The sequence below is a fragment of the Battus philenor genome, unplaced genomic scaffold, assembly GCF_028537555.1.
Source record: "Battus philenor isolate CCGP_79_NKW_IND1 unplaced genomic scaffold, ilBatPhil1.0.hap1 SCAF_9, whole genome shotgun sequence".
In the NCBI taxonomy this organism is placed as follows: domain Eukaryota; kingdom Metazoa; phylum Arthropoda; class Insecta; order Lepidoptera; family Papilionidae; genus Battus; species Battus philenor.
Genome location: NW_027181759.1, coordinates 9,009,394 through 9,031,900, shown reverse-complemented (window position 1 = coordinate 9,031,900; position 22,507 = coordinate 9,009,394). Strand labels below are relative to the sequence as shown.

General features: G+C 31.6%; 5 protein-coding genes across 5 annotated transcripts; 3 read left to right on the top strand and 2 right to left on the bottom strand.

The window, feature by feature from the left end:
* Nucleotides 1–4,787: 4,787 nt before the first annotated feature.
* Nucleotides 4,788–7,654, top strand: LOC137931993 (ribosomal L1 domain-containing protein CG13096). Its single transcript, XM_068775529.1, has 5 exons — nucleotides 4,788–5,244; nucleotides 5,317–5,455; nucleotides 6,081–6,507; nucleotides 6,738–6,891; nucleotides 6,964–7,654. The coding sequence occupies exons 1-5, from the start codon at nucleotides 4,895–4,897 to the stop codon at nucleotides 7,025–7,027; spliced, it is 1,134 nt and encodes a 377-aa protein (XP_068631630.1). The 5' UTR covers nucleotides 4,788–4,894; the 3' UTR covers nucleotides 7,028–7,654.
* On the bottom strand, nucleotides 6,690–9,091 carry nbs (nibrin). The gene has a single exon (XM_068775528.1). The coding sequence runs from the start codon at nucleotides 9,049–9,051 to the stop codon at nucleotides 7,186–7,188; it is 1,866 nt and encodes a 621-aa protein (XP_068631629.1). The 5' UTR covers nucleotides 9,052–9,091; the 3' UTR covers nucleotides 6,690–7,185.
* Nucleotides 9,092–9,500: 409 nt separating this feature from the next.
* Nucleotides 9,501–18,335, top strand: rempA (intraflagellar transport protein rempA). The gene is made up of 11 exons (XM_068775596.1): nucleotides 9,501–9,713; nucleotides 9,781–11,001; nucleotides 11,490–13,052; nucleotides 13,133–13,307; nucleotides 14,052–14,230; nucleotides 15,721–15,906; nucleotides 16,591–16,833; nucleotides 17,328–17,400; nucleotides 17,522–17,614; nucleotides 17,717–17,833; nucleotides 18,116–18,335. The coding sequence occupies exons 1-11, from the start codon at nucleotides 9,567–9,569 to the stop codon at nucleotides 18,208–18,210; spliced, it is 4,092 nt and encodes a 1,363-aa protein (XP_068631697.1). The 5' UTR covers nucleotides 9,501–9,566; the 3' UTR covers nucleotides 18,211–18,335.
* A 338-nt stretch (nucleotides 18,336–18,673) lies between these two features.
* Mys45A (SDA1 domain containing protein Mys45A) lies at nucleotides 18,674–21,030 on the top strand. The gene has a single exon (XM_068775700.1). The coding sequence runs from the start codon at nucleotides 18,788–18,790 to the stop codon at nucleotides 20,981–20,983; it is 2,196 nt and encodes a 731-aa protein (XP_068631801.1). The 5' UTR covers nucleotides 18,674–18,787; the 3' UTR covers nucleotides 20,984–21,030.
* Nucleotides 21,031–21,266: 236 nt separating this feature from the next.
* Lamtor2 (Late endosomal/lysosomal adaptor, MAPK and MTOR activator 2) lies at nucleotides 21,267–22,067 on the bottom strand. Its single transcript, XM_068776019.1, has 2 exons — nucleotides 21,761–22,067; nucleotides 21,267–21,694 (listed from the first exon to the last, which is right to left on the bottom strand). The coding sequence occupies exons 1-2, from the start codon at nucleotides 21,826–21,828 to the stop codon at nucleotides 21,385–21,387; spliced, it is 378 nt and encodes a 125-aa protein (XP_068632120.1). The 5' UTR covers nucleotides 21,829–22,067; the 3' UTR covers nucleotides 21,267–21,384.
* Between the last annotated feature and the right edge of the window lie 440 nt (nucleotides 22,068–22,507).

Sequence of the window (22,507 nt, the reverse complement as noted above, 5' to 3'; positions counted from 1 at the left end):
GAAATGATATTCACATAAAAATATCCACCTATACTAGCTATAATCCTAAGAACCGGTGTAGAGCTTATTAAAAGTTAAGGTAAACCACGAACTAGAGAATGTAGTATCACCGCAAGGAAAAATGGTTATTTGCCGTCAGCTACTTTAAAGTATAAATTAAGTAGCCTATCGATGTATAAGTCATAAAACATATGTAAGTATAAAATTACTTATAAAATATATCTCATACTCGTATCTAATAAGTTGAACAATCGAATAATATGTATCCAAAAAGGTTTAAGACAAATAAGGCGATAACCTGATAGTAATAAATCTTTTTAAGAAAACTGTTCTGCCCAAACAAATGCAAAATCCTGTGCAGTACCAGGTTTATGCTCGAAAGTCGATTTATACAAAAGTGCGCAGCGAAAGCTGTTTGGTTGAAGTCTTTATGTTTGATAATAAAAAGACGGCGATCAAATAAATCTTTGCATTTCCATGTATATTGTCCAAAATCCTTCGATATCGTACGTAAGGTATTACACATATGTTAAAATCTACAGTACTAATTGTTGCGGTTGATAAAAATATATTAATTCCAATTAAGAAGTAGTCATATCGAAACAACTTCCCATTCAAATTTGCGCAATGCCTGAAGACGAAGGTCTTTGACCAGTGTTGCTTTGGTAAAATAAGGATCAGAGACGCGGTAGCTTAAGGTGGGCCTTATTATAAATTGCTCAAAGTCACCCAGAGAGCAGCTGATAAGGCTATGGCCGGAACGATCGAGTCAGAAATGAGATCCGCAAAACAACCAAGGTCACTGTTGTAGCTCGAAGAATTAATTGTTTGGTTTGGCAGTAAATGGCGCACATCGCAAGTACAACCAGTGATCGTAACCAGTGGCTGTTTATATACCCGCCGAAAAGATACAAAAGGTTCCGACAGTTGCGCAGCGTATCGAATGGCACGCCGGTTGTTGTGGCGGCGTTTACTCGTATCCGAACGCGGTGTACGTTGCCGCAGCATTCTTCAAGGCATGTCAAACAAGACGGTTGATCTTAAAGCGTGCCGCTCGAGGGTTAATAGTAATGAAATAGCTGTCGCTTCTAATGAGGCAGCTACAATTTCAAAACTGCACAACATTACATCTACTTTCGGTACATCAGCCCGGCAATTTTACTCACTATAGCACCTTCGAACCGAAGTGCAATAATTTTGAAGGGTTATCGTTTGGAGGTCAAAAATTTAACGTAGTTGTAGGCACCAAGACTCGCTACCACCAGTAAATTGTATGCTATTCTGTCTGTTTTAACAAATTAAATTTAAGGCAAAAAATAATGGATAAGATCATAAGAAATATTAAAATGCTTCTCTTCCGAAATGTATTACCATAAATAAATAACCATAATTATTTGTAGTATTTAAAAAATACATCGTTACTTATTACAGTATAACAAAATACAAACACAATGGATACTTTGGTCACGATTGATAAATTGATGTTCGATATGAGAGACCACTTCGTATAAGTGGTCATCGTTTTTTTTTTGAGACCGCACTTCTATTGCTTCCTCACCACAGTTTATATTTTTGCCCATTTAAACGTTCTTGGTATGAAAATCAAAAACCAATGTGATTAGTATTTTATTGAAAATTATGTCTCGATATGACTTAAAGATTATATAACTTTATTTTTTATTACGCTATACATTTTTAGATTTTTTTAACGACACACAGAAAAAGTAATAAGATTTAAATATACATAATTTTCAATGTATTTTTTTAATATGCCTATTTTAATGACGATCTAACTTAAAAACTATAACCTTAATCTCCTTCAATTTTTTTACACAAGTTAGCCATTTTTTAAAATAAACGAATAAGCTGAATTGCTTAAGTTTAATCACAATAATTATTTTGAAAATTTAAATAAAAAGAGAAACAGTAGCAACGACGTCAAAAGCAATAAATTAATTTTACACTACAAACAAATAACTAAAAGGTAAGCGCAGCCATTACATTATTTATTGGATACCACTTGGATCTCTTCCAAATTTAAAGCAATATCACACTTTTTCAGTTGACAACATAAAACTTGTAGTTTTCGGTTTCATTTCTTTTATTTGGTATCATGAATAAATACAACATTAAATAAAAAGTTAAAGCAAGTTGAATTTTTTGGAAAACTGGAATAACTATTTAATAATAAATAATATGTAATAAATAGTGAATATATAATAACAAAAATATAGTACCTTGTACACCTTAATCAATCTTTACATAAGTTTACAATAACCATTTATCTATTGCATAGGTTCCACACCTTTTATGGACGTTAGAATTTTTTGGTTCAGAGAGCGGACCAAAAAATTGTTACGTCCTCTTTTACAATATATTTAACTAAACCAATTTGATACGTATATAGAAATGAGGAGACCCGATGTGCTATGGTCACCGGAGTATCTTAAAGAATTTTTAGTCTGAAATGGCAGTGGGCGGGGCCTATCACTTGTGTAGCCGAAAGCCGTTGGATCCGAAAGGTTACAGAGCGAAAGGGAAAGACAGTGTAATTGTGGAAAGAAAGAAATGAATAAAAGATAATATGAAGTATGAAAGAAGAGAAAGAAAATAAAAAAATGGATGTGAAAAAATTAAATAAATGTAAATAAAAAATCCCTTTCCCACACTAGATAGGGGGTACGAGAGGCTCCCAATAACGGGGCCACAAAAAAAAAGGTATCCAAGTGGCGAGCGCGAGGGATCGCAAGGAGTCGCTGGATACGAGCAACGCCAGACCGGATATTATAACGATCTTGTGGGGAGGCATAGCCTTGCTGTAAGTATTTATCTCCTGACATTATAAGTCGGTCTAATAGTAATTACAAATTAATAATTCTTTCTCTTTTTCTCCTCCAGTTTAAACGTCTCTTTCCTTCATACTTAACGTGCTCTTGCATCTGCAATCACAATCCCCTGCCACCATGGCAGCATATTATGATTACAAATCAATTTTAAATTCAAAATCATGTTATAATAAAATTAAAAATTACTTCAAACAAACTCACAGTTCTGAACCGAATTAATGACTCGTAGTATATAATGTTGTATGTTAAATGTTTTAATATTTATTTGCATAATAATAATTACATAAACATTTAAAACAGCAAGATAAAATGTTTTTTTTTATAAAACAGGTCCTCCAGAAAAAGCTCCAGTGCTTAATAAGGAGCGGTGCCATCACTACAGGGAACCTACAGTATACCAAGATTTCTAAACTGAAATATATATTCAAAAACATTTAAATCAGCACACTTTATTTTTGTAACATAAGAAACAACCTCTTATTTTAAGTGATAGTACTGCCTCTGTTAAGGCAACTTCACTCAGATGCAATTAAGTTATTTCAATCCTTTTTGATCCCCTTCGTTTTTAAGAACTTGTTTATAGCAATTATATTTAATCAAATTTTTTAGGGACAAAAGAAAAACAGAGTATATATTTTCAAGTATAAATATAAATAACATCGCGTGTGTTTTATACAAAGCTATATAATAGTTTTTTTTTTTTAATAAACGCCGAGTACATTTTTTATTCAACATTTAATAAGTTTTATTTATACAAAAAGCTTCCAAAACTTTTTTTTGGTAATGAGCTAATATTATACTTAATTGTTATTTGCTTTCTTATTTCCAAATGACTACGATTGACTAAACAATTGAAAAAAGTCTGAATACTAGATTTGGATAGATGTATTTGAGCATATTATTTAAGTAAAATTAATGGAATCCGTAAGTTCTTCGAGGTAATTAATAGTATTTATAAATAGATCTCTATTTCGGGGACTCATGTGGTTTTGCCGGACGAAGGTGAGTTAATGGCCCAGGACGGGGGCAGGAGGGCTGTCTGTGGGGCGGTCCTAACGGTGAACACTTCAGGACTCTGCTTTTTAAAAGGTGAGTACCACTTGTAGGTCAGCTATTTTATTTCCTTAAGGGTATATCTTGTAGTGTGTCCCGGTAAGACTGTGAATTAAGCCTAGCAACCTCTTTGCTGGAATTTTAGGGGTGGCGTGAGTTTACTACATGTAGACATGTGCGTTGGGGTGCATTTCTTAATGTGCACTTCAGTATATGTGTTAAAACAACTTAAAACAACTAATAGCGGTCGGTCAGATACATGGGAAACGACAAAGTCGTGAGACATGTCCGAATATTCCAAGCGATGAGCCCGTGCTATACTTCCTCTTAGTCATAGTCCCAGGCATAAACTTTAACAATAGTAGCAAATTTGACACCACAAAGTCAAATTTTGTTACCCACTTAAACTATACTATATATTGAAAACTGTTTAAATAAAAAAAATATTACTAACATTATAAAACCTTTAAATAAAAACTAAAAGAAGTATTTAAAACACATTTATATAATCACCAGCAAAAATCCTTGAAAAACCATGTCGTCCAAAGTAAAATAAATTTCTAGTTACAGACCGTAATATTTTCTAATCAATTTTACAAATACTAATAAAAGATATTTTAAATGCAATCTATTAAATTTTCTAATTATTCCAGAATTATATTGATGTTCTATATGTAATTTCCGCAATATGTATGTTTTTTATAGCAACGAATGTGCATATTATTAAAAAAACATTAACTAAGTCAAACAGTACTTGATGGATATCTTACACTCCATCCTAAAGCAGCTATAAATTAGAAAATATAATATTTTTTATAATTCCTTAAAATAGCGTAATTTTACGTCGTCGTTATTGGCAACACAACAGCAGCACAACAATCAGAAGCACATGTCGTTTTGTAAATTGACGGTGACTGTCTAGTGTTAACCTAAACCAAATACTTAAAGGAGTTAAAGCTTGATATATAGTATTTAAGTAAATTACTTTTCAAATAATGGTGTCGGTAAAACCTAAATTTACGAGAAAAAAAGAACATAGTGTAAAGCTTAAATCAAAAAAAAAGATAAATAATGTGGGTTCTAAGAAAAAAGTCGCAAATACTTTGAAATCTTTAGCTAAAGCCAGTAATAATGTGGCTCCTAAAGAAATAGTGAAATCTAAGAAGATTACATACATCATGCCCTCAAAATATGTTTCCGAAGAACTTGTAGATTTATGTCTAAATGCTCTCCAAAAAATCACTGCTGTTCATAACAAAAAAAATACTATTTTTGGCCATGAAACATCAATTTTTGCGGAAATCCGCTGTATTAAAATACCTCAGAACAAAGGAAATGTAAAATTGTGCGTGAAATATTAATCAATAATATTTAAGATCCCCTTGAAATGTCTTACTCTTATTAATTCATATTTCAGTGTGTTACCTCACAGTACGGCAGCGTCAACAAGAGAAATTTGTCTGATAACACCAGATCTAAAAAAAGGAAAGAAAATAGATCATGAACCAACAATTGATCATTGGAAGGATATTTTTAGTGAAGCAGGAATTAATGAGGTATTTATTTCAACCCAAGTTTGTTATACACCTTTTTAAACTACAAGTTAAATGCCAACATGTAATTATTTGGTGATTGATGTTACAACGCTATTGCTCATTTTGGCTTCACGGTTTTTATGATGTTTATTAAACAATTATATTTTAATTTTTCATATCATTACTTCCTGTCTCTATCATGCTTGCTGTGGTTGTGTTAGAATGATATAATTGATATTTAATTACAAATATGAAAATCTGTCCTAATCATTTAATTCTTCTTGTTATTGACTTTTATAAACTATATGAATTAGTTTATATTGAGTGCTTATTTAAATATTTTCATTTTGTTTAACCCATAATATTATAAATTTATGAAAATTTAAGTTTTTTTTTATGAAGCATGGTGTATAATTTTTGTCTTTGGAATTGTAAAAAGTTGAAAAGTTGCAGTACCTGCTAACCAGTTGTAGTACCACTTCCATTGAAGTACCTTTAGCCAAATGTTGAAAGCAATTAGTTTATTTTGTTATTATTACAGGTCAAAGATAGTCCTTTTCCTTTTTCTACTTTCAGCACAGATATCCAGATAGTATATGGTTGTTAACACACATTTTATTCAAAAATAACATGAAAATTGTTACAGATTAAAACTGTATTGCCTTTAAGGCAATTAAAAGTAGAATATGATCAATATGAATTAAAACGAAGACTTCTTACTCAACATGACTTCATTATGGTTGATACAAGGGTTTTGACCCATGCTTCACATTTACTGGGAAAAATGTTTTTTAAAAAACATAACATGTTGATTCCAATCAAAATTAATGAGAAAGCAAATTTGAAAAAAGATATTGACATAGGAATGAGGACAGTGATGTTACGTTTAAATGAAGGTCACACTTCCACAATTCTTGTAGGCCATACCAGCATGTCGCAAAAGAATTTAAAAGAAAATATTTTGTCATTAATAACTCAATTAAATAAGAGATATCCAGGTGGAGAAGCAAATATTAGATCAATATCCTTAAAATTGCCATTATCACTCTCTTTACCTTTATATCTCACACTGAGTAAGTATTTACATATATTTAACCTTAATTAAACTTTGAAATAAACATACTTTGGTAAGAAACAGTAAATCACAAATTGTTAAACCCAAAGTATGTTGCATTCCAAAATAACTTCATAGAAAAGAAATCTTTTCATAAATTAACTTACAAGTTTATTAAAACATGATTTTCTTAGACTTTATTGACATATTTATTAATACTTATTTATAAAGTAAATCTATATTTTATAGGATCAACAAACACAATTGGACTTCCAAAATTAAGACACACGAAACCAAAACATTCTAGTATTTTGGAAGATGAATTATCCACCATTCTAGATAGCACAGTTAGAGTAGCACCTGATGGGACGGTACACTTGAAGAAGACACAGAATAAAAAAAAGTAATTATCACAATAATATAAAAATAGAATGATTAATTATTTATTTAATTATAATTTAAAATATTTTTTCAGACTTTCAAATGATAACACAGAGAATGGACAAGATGAATCAGATGCTGAAATAAGTGAAGATTAATTTCTTGAGATATTAAAAAGAATAAAATAAAATATTGTCACTTTATTAATTATTTCTTGATCACATTTATCAATTCAACAAAGAAAGGTTAACTTTCATATACATATAATTGTAAAAAACATGCATTTTAAGAATAAAATATCACTTATTAAATATATTTAATCGCACCTCTGTGAAGGAACAGATGTTTTGCTTGTTATATTAATTTCTCTTTTAACTGGCCATACTTTTTTAAACTTCTTATAATTTTTTATCCCATAATCTTTCTCAGTTACTTGCACAGGATCTTTTTTAACAATCAAGTCAGATCTTAAAACAATAATTGTAGACCCTAGATCAAGGTCATTTAACTTGCCATCAATTTCTGAAATATCTTCTTTCTTAATGTTAACATTTGTTCTGTACTCTGTTTTTAAATTGTTTTGTAATAGTTCCTCCAATTTAATACCCCTTAAAGTTGATATTTGAAATTTGTCATTACTATCATTTTCATCTTTTGTTAAGGTATTCTGTTCCTGACATAAATTTACTTCATTTGAAACAATTTTTTTCATCGTTTTTGTTGTTTTAGGATTATTTTCAACAAAATTAAACAAATTTTCTTCATTGTCCACAAAATCTTGTTTTCTCTTCAACGGTTTCAAAAGATTCAATTTTTTTGTATTATCTTTTTTTGCTACAGAGCAATTGGTGAATTTAAAGAAATTCTCATCATCACAATCAAGAGAACTTTCAAATGCCAATTTCTTTGCAGGATTTAAATCGATATCATCTTCATAAGGTCTTTTTGCTGAATTTGATTCTTGTGTATCACTATAAAGGGCTTGTTTTTTATTTGGATTATCATTTTTTACATCATCATCCTCTTCAATCCACTTTCTTTTAAGCTTCTCACCATCATAATCACTCGTAGAAGCATTAATACAATCAATTTTTGAACTTAAGCTTTCATCTATTATCAATTTACCTTTTTTACAAACAGTGAATGGTTCTTCAGATTCCTGAGCCAAAATATTTACTGGTTTTACATTTAAATCATGAGTTTGTTTAATTACTTCTGTAGAAAAATTGAAGTCTGGATTGCAATATTTATCTAATGAACAATACAAAATAGCTAACCCTATCTCTGCATCAGCCACAACTCTTTTATTTTTAGTTTTTAAATAATTCACAATGTCATCAATTTGATTTCTTTGCAATTGTGTTTCTTGACTTGTTGATGTTAAATTATATTGGATCACAATAACATTATCACCACAAAGCATAGACTTTGTCATTTTAGATTCACTAAGTAGTTGTGCTGTACCCGAACTCTTAGACAAAACATTTTTATATATTTCCAGTTGTTTTCTAGAAAAGAAAATTACTGTTTTGCCAGCAAACAGTGCTTTCCTTTTATTATCTGGCAAAAAAGACACTGAATCTTTGTTTAGTGAGGGTTCTAATACTTCTGGAATATAATCTTTAGGATCAGGTAAAACAGTGCAATTTAATACAGCTTCAGTACATTTATTCCAAAACTCAATAGAAACGATGTACGAGCCTTGCACTAATGCAAGCACAACCTTTACAGTCAATGTTATAGCAGGCATTGTCAAATATACACAAGAATCATCCCATTCATTTTTTAATATTCCCCCCAATTTCTCCAAATTCATTTTTAAAATTTGAACATTTTCTCCTTTTAAAGTTGATGTACATGTAGTGAAATTAATATATTGAGCTTTCCATTCACAGTTGATTTTTCCAAATTTAATAATGTCTCCATTATTAATTTTATGCCTTACGTTCTTATCTAACTTATCCGAAGAGTTGTTTATGAAGGTTCCATATTTTGAACCTAGATCTTGCAACATCAAATTATTGCAGGAAACTGATAAAGATGCATGTTTTCTACTAATTGAAGGATCCTCCGGTACAGCAAAATCACAACATTGACCATTAGCACTTCTACCAATTACTACTTCTTTTTGTTGTAAAATATATATGACTCTAGGGTCACTAGCTGATATTAAATACCACATTTTTAATTCAATATTTTTTGATACGAAATATTTGTCAGAATTGTCATGTGTTTAAATAATTTAAGGATATTAATAACAAAGTCAAAGCACAGATAATGATACGAGAAACACGTGAAACTGCAATAACATAAATTCTATTTTACGGATTCGCTTTTAGTAATTTTAGAAATCTGTATTCTTTTGATTGTTTTGTCACTAAAGTTCTACGCTTGATACTTGATAATAATAAAAAAAACATTAACACTACATTTACGCAAGACCTTTACTATACAAAAATAATGAATGTATAAAATAATCATCTAGTCTATGTAATATACAGGTTACCATAGTAACTAGAAGTAAACAAATAATCATTGTAAACTTTTAACAACAAAGCGACTAGACACAATTTGTTTCTTTTTCATGTAATATGAAATAGCACTGTATAGAGCAGATATCATAAGGCTTTTGAATACAAATGTTGAATCAATAAGTACTACTTAACTTATAAATTACTTAAATAATTTATATTTAATATGACTTTGTACATTGACACAAAATTGAGTTTTAATGACGAAAATGTTGTTTCAACAATTGGATCATGGCATCCTACATTACCCCTTTTAGCAATTGGTTCATATAATCAAGAAAAAGGAGGATTTGTCACTATATTTCAAGAAAACGTTAGTCTTATATTTTTAACATCGTTATTTTTTTTTCTCTTTTATTTTAATTTTTTAAACTTTACAGGGACAAACATTAGAAGATTGCAAATGGCCAACACTTTTAGCTAATCAAGTAACAGCACTCGCTTGGCATCCTTTAAGAAAACTATTGGTTGTAGGTTGGGATGGTGGCGAATTATATATATGGCTGGAACATTCTTGGGCGCGTCTCGAAGCACCACATAACACTGCTTTAACTACAATTAGTTTTAGCCATGGAGGGGGTCGATTGATTGCTTCTGACGCCGCAGGTTCTTTATCTGGGTGGCAATCTGGAACAGGTGCTCCATTAACAGCTTTTCATCACCAACTTGGAGATGTTGTAACCCATATTAGATTTTGTTCTCCTCATTCCAATACAGAATCGTCTATAAGGGGTTTAGCTAAAGCTGCAGTTGCAGGAGATGAGAACGCGTTGGATGCTTTGGCTGCTTGGCGGCCTCGTACAACAGCTAAAATGAGAGATAGTATACAGTCTGATAATCATTCATGCTATGCTGCTCAAAGTAATGGTATTATTTTGTATATTGACCATAATGGTGCTTGTTCCGAGATTTTTAACCCACCAGGTAATGTTGTATTTATGGATATAATTGGTAATATGTATCTACTAATTGCTTGGGAATCAGGAGGAGCTCTGAGCTTAACAAGATTTATTATATCTAATGATGGTTCATTAAGCACAGACACACATGTTAGAATGACAGCTAGAAATGGACAGTGCATCATACTGGTTGGAAATTTTTCCATTGCTGTTATAACAGGAGATAACTTAATAAGAATTTGGGATAGTGAAAATGGCGAAAATGATGTTTTACCAAATGAAAATGAAATTACTGTGCAGGGAGATGTCTTCACAAGTATAAGTTACTGTAACTTGAGTGATACACTATGCTGTGGAACCTCGCAAGGATATTTGTATCTTTGGAGGCGAGATCATAAGAATAATTGGAGGCTTATTAGTAGTACTTCAGTCAAAGGTACAGTAAAAGAAGTTAGTTGGGGTTCTGAGGGACTAATGAATCCACTGTTGCATGTCAATTGCATAACAAATGCATATATTCTTCGTGAACAATATGTATGTTGGGGGTACTCTCATAATATTTGGATGGTGCAAAAATCTGCAAATGAAATAGGAATTACTAATAAACACAATGTTACTTCAACGATTAATTCATCAATCACCATTAAAACTTTTGCATTCAAAGAAAACTATATTGCGCTTGGAGATGGCAATGAAGTACAGGTAATAATACAAAAAATTAAAACATTTTTTAACTTTTAGTATGTGCAATTTAATAGAAGGTAAAGCTGTTAAAAACTAAAGAATAATAGCGATTTCTATTTTTCTTCACTAAAAAATGTTTGGTGAATGACAATTTTGTCAAAGATATTAAGTTAATTAGTCTACAAACATCCTCAGGCTTGGCAAATATTTTTATGTTCATGAAAAAGCTCTGTTTTTGATACTATTTTTTTTTTAATTTTATTATAAATTATTGTTTATATATGTGGACCATCTCTAGTAGAGTTGGGCAACAGTGCCACTTAAAATTGAACACAGTAACATTTGTTTATTTCTGTCTGAGATATGTACTGTGATATTCAGTTGGGCACATAGAAAAATATTTTTTACTTAATTTAATACTCTTTATTTAGCACATAAATCAATCGTGCTCTCTCTATTTTTAAAAGTAATCATATATGGACTAATAACCTGATTTATATTTATAGATTTGGATGCTCAATAAGGAAAATGAAATCAAGTTTTCATTGATACGCACATTTGCATGGAAGACAAATGTTCTCATTATACATAATGATGTACTCGTTGGTGTTGTTAGCCCCCATGTTGAAAGCTACAATATAGTAGGCGATAAATTGGGAATATTACCTTGTACAGAAGGTGAAGGTGAACCTATTGCAATTAATAATACAAATAAATTTGTTGTTATATCAACCATTGATGGATCTCTGAAATTAGCAGAGATAACTAGGAAAGGTCTTAAAATGCCTTATCCACCCAAAAATTGTTACCAAACATTAGAAGATTTTGGTGAAATTATGAGAGCTTCTGTGAATTCTTCTGGACAATACATATGCCTTAGTATAGCCAATTCTGGTTTGGCTCCAGATCCAAAACTTTATTTATGGGATGTGGGTAATGATGTGGTAACAAATACCTTGATATCAAAAAATTCATTACCTCCTTATCAAAGTGTTCCGATTGCAATATTGTGGGATGCCAATGATCCGAGACTGGTAGCTGTTCACATGCGCTCAGCTGATTCGGACAGTATTCACCTATTATTTTGTCACGAGGGTAAGCTCTTTGAATACACAAACTGGTATGCGTCAATTGAAGAACTTTGTTTGTCGGATTTTGTACTATGTGCGCTTTATACACCTTTTGTTGTTATTTTGAAGCAACAAAGTATTAAAAAGATACCAATGCAAGGTTTTGAAGAAGATGATAGTCATGATTACACAAAATATCGAAACGTTTTAAATTTTCTGTATTATATGACAACAGGTAATTTAGAAAAAGCCGTTGTAGTCGGTACAAGTATTACCACAGGCAGTAAAAACTATTTAATATGGGATAGCTTAGCAAAGGTTTGTGTGTCTTGTAGACGTGCAGATGTTGGAGCTATATGCTTAAGCAAAATGGGGAATATAAAAGGTGCATTAATGCTGCAACAAGTAATGAGTGACAATGATATGGACGACAATTGTAAAATAGGTGTACTTGCTGTCAACCTGGGAATGATTGACGAGGCAATAGAATTGTTCAAGGAATCTCAAAGACCAGACTTGGTAACAAGATTAAAATCCGCCACAGAGGGTGGGCTAAGTGAAATTATTAATGGAAATAACGAGAGTGAAAATGTACTCTTGATAAAAAGTGCACAGCATAAGCTAGCAAAGATACTTTGGGCTAATGGAGAAACTGGAGCTGCTTTAAAATTGTTTGAAAGCGCAGGCACTTTAGTACCCCACGTGCCTAGAATGTTAATTGCTCAAGGACAGCCCGGTGTACTAGAACAATACGTCAGCAACTCTAACGACAGCAAACTTATTACATGGTGGGGCCATTATCTAGAAAGCATTGGAGACATGGACGGTGCTTTAGAAGCATATGCTCGAGCTAAGGATTTTGGTGAACAAACCAGATTACTGTGTCATATGGACCGATTAGAAGAAGCAGAGAAACTATGTCAAAAAAACTCTTCATCTCTGTATCAAATGGCGAGATATTTGGAAATGAATAACAAAGAACCAGATGCCGCTGTTAAGGTAATACTTGACATAGTTGATATCTGATCTATCAAGTGAATAATTAATACATTTTAGTGTCATTTTATTATTTGTTACAGATGTACATAAAATGTGGAGCAATTTCATCAGCTATTCGTGTTGCAGCAGAGGCTAGCTGTTGGAACTTAGTGTGGCGGGCCGGAACTGCCTCCGTTAAACATTCCGTATATGCAGCGTCCATTTTAGAAAATGCCGGTCAAAACGAACAAGCCATAGCTTTGTATCAAAAAGCGGGTAAGATACATTTACATTAATCGCTTTTCAATCGAAATCTAATTTGTAACACTATTTTTTTATAGTTTGCGTAAATTAAGTTTAACTATAACTACCGATCAAAACCTTAAGGATACCTTGAGGACAATTGTATATGATCATTTAATCGTAGATAAATTAAAGTCTCCACGGTCTCCAAATCCAGCGAGATGTTATAGTAAAGGCCTCAGTAGCGCTCCCAGGAGGACCTCCATCCCATATGTGTCACGTGTGTTGTCATTAAAAAAGTGGTTGACGATAAATGTTCTTACAGAAATGCTTAAAATAAACCATATTTCTATTAAGAATGCTTATTATCACTTCGGAAACCAATCGAAGAGTTCACTAATGCTCATCGAGCCATTGAGTTGGCTACGTTCGGGATTTCTCCGAGATCGCATCAGGAATGAGATTCATAGATGAACAAAGTAGTACTGTTATAGCTCAGCGGATAGGCAAGTTGGAGTAGGAGTGGTCAGGCGCATGTAAAATAGACGGCGGCTGGGACCTTAAGGTTCTGGAGTGGAGACCACGTGCTGGCAAGTGTAGCTTTGTCAATCAACATTGACCAAAGATCGACGGAAAACGCTGATTTCAGGGTACTGAATACTATTACCAACTAGTCTTATTTTTATGGGGGAGACTTATGTCCAGTAGTCCACGTCTTACGACTGTAATGATGCCCGTACGGTACGAAGACGAAACAATATTAATTAATTATTTCAGGTAAACCTCACATGGCCCTAAAACTTGCATTAAGCTGCGGCGATACCAACGCCTTAGTTACCGCAGTAGAAACTCTTGGAGATCGTGTCGATCCAGAACTGGCACATACATTAGCCGCGCATTTAAGAAAAACTAATTACCATTCACACGCTGCGGCCTTGCTCGCAACCGCCGGGAAGGTAACGTTTACTGGTACTAAATATAAATATACTTGGTTACAGGTATAAAAGCTTTGCACCTTTACACCTATTTCCAATTATCCCTAATAAAGGGATCGCACTAAAATATGTCACGTTAATTGATTTTTTTCCATTGGAATGCAACACAATAACTACGATTACCCTTCAATTACAGTCACTAAAAAAATATGATACCCAGCTGTACTAGAGTGATTCCGTTGATATGACTTTTTTCATTAACAAATTTGTTTTATAATTTTTAGTTAAAACATTTATCATTAAAGAAATTATTAAACATTAAGTTAAAAAACACGGATCTTTGACTTCTTGGATGTCGTTCTCTCTTGAAATGTTGTGTGCATAAAATATTATCCATTAACATGCTTTTTACAGGAGTTAATGTTTTTGATACTTGGGAAGAAAATATATTTTTTTTGATACTATATTCTTCAATAGTCCTATAAAATAACATATATTATTATAATAATGTTATAAATTGTCTTAACTTAAGCAACATACAAATTCATACTAATCGCTCTTGAAGGGAAGAGCGCTTTAAGAGTAAAATAAGGAACTCTATCCTAAAAGAAATAGAAGACTGCAATATGAGGTAAAACTGCTGTTCCACGCTATTACGGGATGCTTATGTTGTCAAAGTTACAAGAGATTTTCCACAATCGCGCAGCATAAGTTATAGCTCTGTTGCACTTTATCCGTTACTTGAAATCACCGCATGGCCCCGGGCGCCTTGTGTCTGAATGAAGCCATAAAACTTCCAACAATTGCCCAGTTCTTAAAACTGGCATCGATCATTTACTTTGACTCTACACACACAGCCGTCCTAAACCTAACCGGTCTCGTCGTAATCAAGGTCGGCAGATGCGTCATATCGGTCACCAACCCCTGATCATTCTAGATAGAAACGTTGCTAGAGTTTCTTCCACTAAGTCTTCTCCCAGAGCTAACACTTTCACTAAGTCTTCTCCTATAGCTTAAACCGATGTACCCTTTTTTGGCGGCTCTCGAACCATGGAGCATGGATCACACCATGGAGCATACCAATCCGCACACTTACGAGAGAGCCCTCATGCTACGCTACCTTATAAAATGTTTAGACTAAGCGCCCTTAGTGCCCTATCTCCTATTGGAATAGAATCCGCAAATGCCACTTGAACAATACAACTTGAAGAACAGTAAAATTTTACACGCAAATATGTGTGATTACAATGTTGTTATAAATTGTTTTAAACAAAACATAAATTAAAACAAATAAATGAACTTTCAATTACTGCGAGTTTGTCCAATCACTATCTTCTATGATAAATGCAAAAACGTGTTTATATTCCTTATAACTAACTTAACAGACAGTGATCATCGTTCCGTTATCTGATTAAAGTTTATCTATGATCATCTGACATCAATAGGTGAAATATTCCGGTATCTTATGATTTTATAACGTAAAATAATAAAAACTCTTTTTAACGGTATAGTACGAGGAAGCATTAGACATCGTTGAAGAGTCGACTGCTCCTTTAACAGAAGAATTAAGCGAACGCTTGGCAGCACCGGCGGGTACAAACGGCCGGGTGGCACTGTTGCGACGTCTCGCCGATGTTTTAGGTGGTCGCGGACTGTATCACCAGGCTGCGAAACGACTTGCTCATGCAGGAGATAAGGTAAATAAATATTTAATTATATTGAATAGTAATCGAAAATCTTTCAATTTTTTTTTAAATATAGATTATAGTTTTAAACAGATTTTACTTGAGAACGTTTAGTACGTCGTCTTTGTTACACTTATATAATAAAAAGATGGCTTTTAGATATTAAACAATAACGTTTTGTAAAATATGAAAAATTTCTGATACACATAGCACATTCTTTTAGTACAGTTTTTCGAATTATATTCAGGCACTAAGCAGTCTTTGTTCTTCTGAGTAAATAGTAAATCAATAACGATGATATAATATGTAAGCATCAATATGTGATTTAATGATGTTACAGAAGTCACAACATGAAAAAAAGGAGAAATTAAATTTTAATATTAATGTCGAAAAACTTTGATACCTGTTTGATTCGTGTCAATCAAATAATGACGAATTTTTAGAAAGTTAAAAAGAAAATTATAAAAAAATTAATCGTCAATTATTTTACGTTTGTTGACTGCCAATATAATCCTCTGTCCTTTTCATTTGTTTATAATTTTTTTATTGAAAGAGCACTATTTTACCTCTGTTCGACAGATACGGAATGAATGATATGCGCTAATATATTAGCATATAGTTCATTTTATACGTAATGGAGTACGGGAGAAATTATTTATATATTTAACTTTGTCGTCTATTTACTACTATTTAAAGCCAGGGGCTATGCGGTGGTTGCTACGGTCGGGCGACGTGGAGAGAATCGCAACGTTCGGTGCGGCATCTCGCGACCGCGTGGCACAACTAATGGCAGCAGATTTCTTGAGAAGGCGTTCTGCTTGGCGTTCGAGACCCGATCTAACCCGACATATACTACACTTCTATACGCGTGCAAAAGCGTACGCGAAACTAGCAGCATTTTACGCCGAATGTGCACAAATGGAAATTGACGATTATGAAGTAATATAATTATTTCACTTCTAAATAACTTATTAATTTGATATTAATAAGATTGGACTTTATGTGTTATACAAGGCGAATGGTGTTAACACTTTACAGAGATGCTATAGCTATTGTTAGCAAAAAGCTTTAACTTTTGCTCCGACTTCCAAAAAGCCGTTTTTTCTTACTACATTATCATTACCTCATTTATAATTTCTAAAACCTCTAATTTTTGTATAGGATTGAGTAATTGACAATAGGTGTTTTTTATACATATTTTTATGTTGTAAAAATACCCCCTTTTATTCCTTTTACACTTATAACAAATTACTCTACATATTATTTTTAAAAATGTATGTATAACTAATTATTAATTTTTATAAAGCATGTAGTTATAATCGTTATATTTATAGCTATAACAATCTCTAAATTCAATATTTGTCTTACAAATTTTCAATGATATTGAATAAAAATTTAAAATGCTTTTCGGTGTATGTAAATACTTTTTTCAGAACTTTGAAAAGGCGTTGGAGGCTTTAAAAGAAGCTTCTCGTTGCATAGCGAAGTCGTCCGATCCAGAAATTGGTAATGTTAATTTTCTTCATAACTAAATCAATTTATTTAAATTGGACTCTTAAGTGTTTTTTATTGCATGCATATAATTTTATGACATTAAATCATGGTAGTTTGACAATTATAATTTCAGGATCCCAAACAATAGCTCTTCAAGAGCAATCTTCATTTTTAAAACGATTCATAGACGTGAAAAAGTTATTAGAAGCAGGAGACATCAACTCAGGTAAATTTGTAAGATATATAAAGTGTGTAATATTTATGGATAATAATGTAAATATCTGAGTGCTTATTACACAAATAAATATAACATTATTGGTTTTTTAAGGTGTTGCCAACGGTCAACAGCTAATTCACGCAATAAGTGGTCGTCCTGGACTTCTATCAGAGGAAAGAATACTCAAATTGTTGATTCAATATGCTCCCAGTCACCATGATGCAGAACGTATGTTGTAATCTATCAGACGTTTAAACATGTTAACAAAAATAATTATTAATATTTCCAGTGCAATAATTTAAATAATGTTTACGAAAAAATCTTGCCCTTTTTAAGTAAACTAGTGTAATGATAAATTTGCCATTAAATGAGTTGTGTTATAACTTAGTTGATTAAATGAAGTCTTACACTTAATAATTTTTGGCTTATATCTACCGACACATTCGCACAACTAAAGCAAATTGAAGTTATATAGTGTATCTTAATAATATATGTTATGCATTTATTTAGGTCTGGAGCAACGCCTTAAGAGCCTGCAACAAAAACCACATGAAGAAAACCCATCGTCTGATTCACCTGAACAAAGTATTGAAGAAGTTATTTAAAATATTAAGTAACTTTTAATATATGTTACTAACAAAAGTAAAACCATTGTATAAATTAAATTAAAAATAATAATTCTCTCTATACTTAGTTTCATCAATCCTAGAATCATAGACTTATTTTTATGAATCCTAACAATCACCGTAACTTCAATATTTAAGTTAAATCTTTATGAAAAAGGAGATATTTGTTCATATTTTCTAAATATTTAAAGTGTATCATAAATATAGTTGGCGGTGAATGTAGTAACATTGAAAATTAGTGTTATTGACACGAAATAAATTATATAAGCAATTAATTACTTAAAACTAAATTTAGGTTTCAATATTATTTTATTCAACATTTAATCTTCAAATTATCAATAATACTCAAAGTTGTTCATAAAGTTTTATTTCGTTTTGATTACCTATGGCAAGATTTATTTATCTGTCAATTATGCCTCTAAATGTCAGTGAGTACTTGTCAGTGTAATAAAAAGTAATTAATATAGAGGTTATATTTTATTTCACGTGTTATTGTATTATCATATAATTCATGCGTTTTATAAATAGTTTAAACTGATACAATAATTTGTATAAAATGGTTCGGCACAACAATCAACTACCAAACAATCTAACACAGTTGCAGAATTTAATTAAAAGGGATCCCGAATCCTATAAAGATGAATTTCGTCAGCAACTTGCACATTTTGAAACAACGTTGGAAATTTTCAATTTAAATCCCACGCAATATAATAAAAAACTTGATGAACAGGCGATGTTTTTGGCGCAAGTTACACAGTGCTATTTGAATGAAATGAAAATGTTTCCCCAGAAAATTGTCGATATTTTAAAAGCACATAATACTATTCTTCATAGTGATATGAGACTTTCATTGTGTAAATGCTTGATTCTTTTAAGAAATAAAAACTTTATTACATCATTTGATTTGCTGGAGCTATTTTTTTCACTAATAAAATGCCAGGACAAAAATCTACGGGAATATTTAAAAACTCATATCATAACAGATATTAAGAACTTGAACATGAAGCATAAAGACATGAAACTTAATTCAACATTACAAAATTTTATTTTTTCAATGCTTCGCGATTCAAATGCTAAAACAGCTAAGTTGGCTGTGGATATTTTAATTGAATTGTACCATAAAAATATTTGGAATGACAACAAAACTGTAAATATAATTGCTGATGTAGGATGTTTTTCCAAAATAACTAAAGTAATGGTTGCCTCATTAAAGTTTTTCCTTAGCAGAGATGAGGAAGAAAAGGATGAAAATTCTGATAGTGATGATGAAATTGACCCCAGAGACACAATGATCTCAAATAAGTTTAATAAGAAAACAAGGAAGAGGGAGAAGATGGTTGACAAAGTGAAAAAAATTGCAAAAAAAATTAAAAAGAGAAAGGAAAAGGCCCCGGTTTTTAATTTTTCAGCTTTGCATCTCATAAATAATCCACAAGGCTTAGCTGAAAAATTATTTAAGCAATTGGAGTCATCAAATGATAGATTTGAAGTTAAATTAATGGCACTTGATGTAATTTCAAGATTAATTGGTTTGCACAATCTGTTTTTGTTTAATTATTATCCATTTGTTTCTAGACTTATAATGCCTCACCAAAGAGAAGTGACTAGGATTTTACAGTTTGCTGCTCAAGCATCTCATGAACTAGTCCCCCCTGAGGTCATAGAGCCTGTTATGAAAGCAATTGCCAATAATTTTATAACTGAAAGAAATTCAACAGATGTAATGGCTGTAGGTTTAAATGCCATTCGAGAGATTTGTGCTCGCTGTCCTCTTGCGGTAGGAGAAGATCTCCTCAGAGATTTAGTTCAATATAAGACTTACAAAGAAAAATCTGTAATGATGGCAGCTAGGTCATTAATTCAATTGTACCGACAGTCTATGCCCAACTTGTTACATAAGAAAGATAGAGGAAGACCAACAGAATCACTTTCAGAGTTAAAGTCTAAACAATATGGTGAACTTGATATAAAAGATTACATACCTGGTTCAGAGGTATTGTTAGAGAAAAAAGATATCAAGTCTGTAGAAAGCAAAAGTAAAAAAGCTAAAAAAAAAGCAGAAGACTCTGATGATGAATGGATTGATGTAGCTTCATCAGATTCTGAAATAAATATATCAGACAGTGAAGAAGATAATAGTGATAGTGAAGAAGATGAGACTAAAAATGTTTCAACAAATAGTGAAGATAGTAAAGAAGAAAAAGAAGCAGATAATGACATCAATAATGATCAAAATTGTGGAAAAACAAATAAGGATGATGAAGAATCTAGCAAAAGGAAAATTTTAAAAGCTAACCGAAAAATATCCAAGGAAAATATGGAAGAAAAAATAGAAACAGCAAGAAACATTGCTATGGACACAATTTTCACTGATGAAGATTTTAAACGCATTGAAGCAGCACAAATAAAGAAGTGTATTAGCGGTGTTAAAAGAAATAAAAATGCCATTGAAGAACCTGAAGAATCAACTGAACTTGTTCAATTATCAGCTATTGAGAACATTCATAAAAAGAGAAAGCATGATAAAAATGCCAGGTTAGAATCTGTTCATAAAGGAAGGGAGGAAAGAGATAAATATGGATATAAAGACCGAAGAAAGAATGTTAATTGTTCTAAAACTAACAGAGAGAAAAGAAAGACAAAAGCTTACCAAATGGTCAAGCATAAAGCCAAAGGAAAAGTTAAAAAATCATTTAAAGAAAAGCAAATTGCATTTAGAAACTATTTAATTAAACAAAGAAAAATGAAATAAATTGATTTGTGCTTTCTTTATCTTAATAAATAAATCATTTAATAGAATATTTTTATTATGCCCTATCATGTTTCGCTTTCACATAAAGTGGAACTTCAGTAAATGCTTGTTATATTTATATAATAAATCATAATTACAGTAATTTGAATATTAAACTTTATTTAACTGAATAAATAATTACATTTTCATAAAATATAAACACATTATTATTATTTCTTTACATTATCACAATTATATTTACTTTGTAATAATTGTTATAACAGAAAATGAATATATCGTAAAAAATAATTTTGAATGTATATAAAATAATATACAATTATTATGTTGGCATTAACATATTTACTTACAAAAAGTTAATCTAATCACTTTAGATACAATTGTGTGACAGAGATTTTAAAGGATTAAGAACTAGCAACTTGCTTTAAAGGTCCTTCCAAATACTGAGCAATTGCATTGATTTTTTCTTTTAATATACCAAAGCCTACTGTCTCTTTAGCATATAGACATAATAAAAGGTTAGCCACTTGTGTTACTGCTATTTTACCATTTAAACAGTCTACTAAAATTAAGTGTAATTTGTCTTCTTTAAAAACATTCCTGCCTTGTTTTTCATATGCTGACCAAACATTACTAGCGATTGCGGCGGTAACTCTGGCATCTTTGTCATTATAACCTGAATAGGCTAATAGAGCTCCTTGATGATTTAACAACCTAAAAAATAAAGATTGTAAAAATTATGGAAATCAATTTAAGTCTATTAATTTTTATAATATTTACAATGTATTTTCTACTCCTCCAGTATTTGCTTGGCTAAGTACTTGCGTTAACGCTTTAGGTTTCAGCATTGTAAGTTTCAGATAGGGAACAGTTTTAACGTTTGATAAGAATTTGTTTTTAATACGTTAGCTTATTTGGAGTAAACACAGTTAAACTTCAAAGGACAGTGACAAATGTCAAATTCACTATGAATCACGGTTGCGATTCGTATTTATCAGATTTTGGTACTCTAATACATTTCCTTTAACGTCTAAAATTTGTATCGCAAACCACGAATCGATGAATTCTGACATAAAACATTTTTTAACACAAAATTCCAATGGATAATTCGCTTCGAATTATTACTTATTAGGATAACAGTGTTTATATTGTAATAAATTCCGAATAATACCGGATAATATAGTATATACGCCGAACAGAGTCAGTAAGGCAATCACATTTTTGGAAAGTAAGGAGAAGGCCGATGTTGTGAGGGTGCATCAACACTTGTAAAGAAATATATGACGAATGCTTTTATACCTGGCTGCTTTTAACGTATCTTAAAGTAATACAAGAATTGGCCGCTATCCTCCGCTTCCCGGCTAGTTTTTAATTTTGAATATCAACGACAAATTTTAGTTATTGATTCCAAATTCTGTGCCATTTATATCTGTTCTACTTTACTACTAAGAAATTTTAATAACAAACGTAAAGAGGAACAAACAACTATAACAGCGCAAAAAATCATCTGTACCATCAAAAACAATA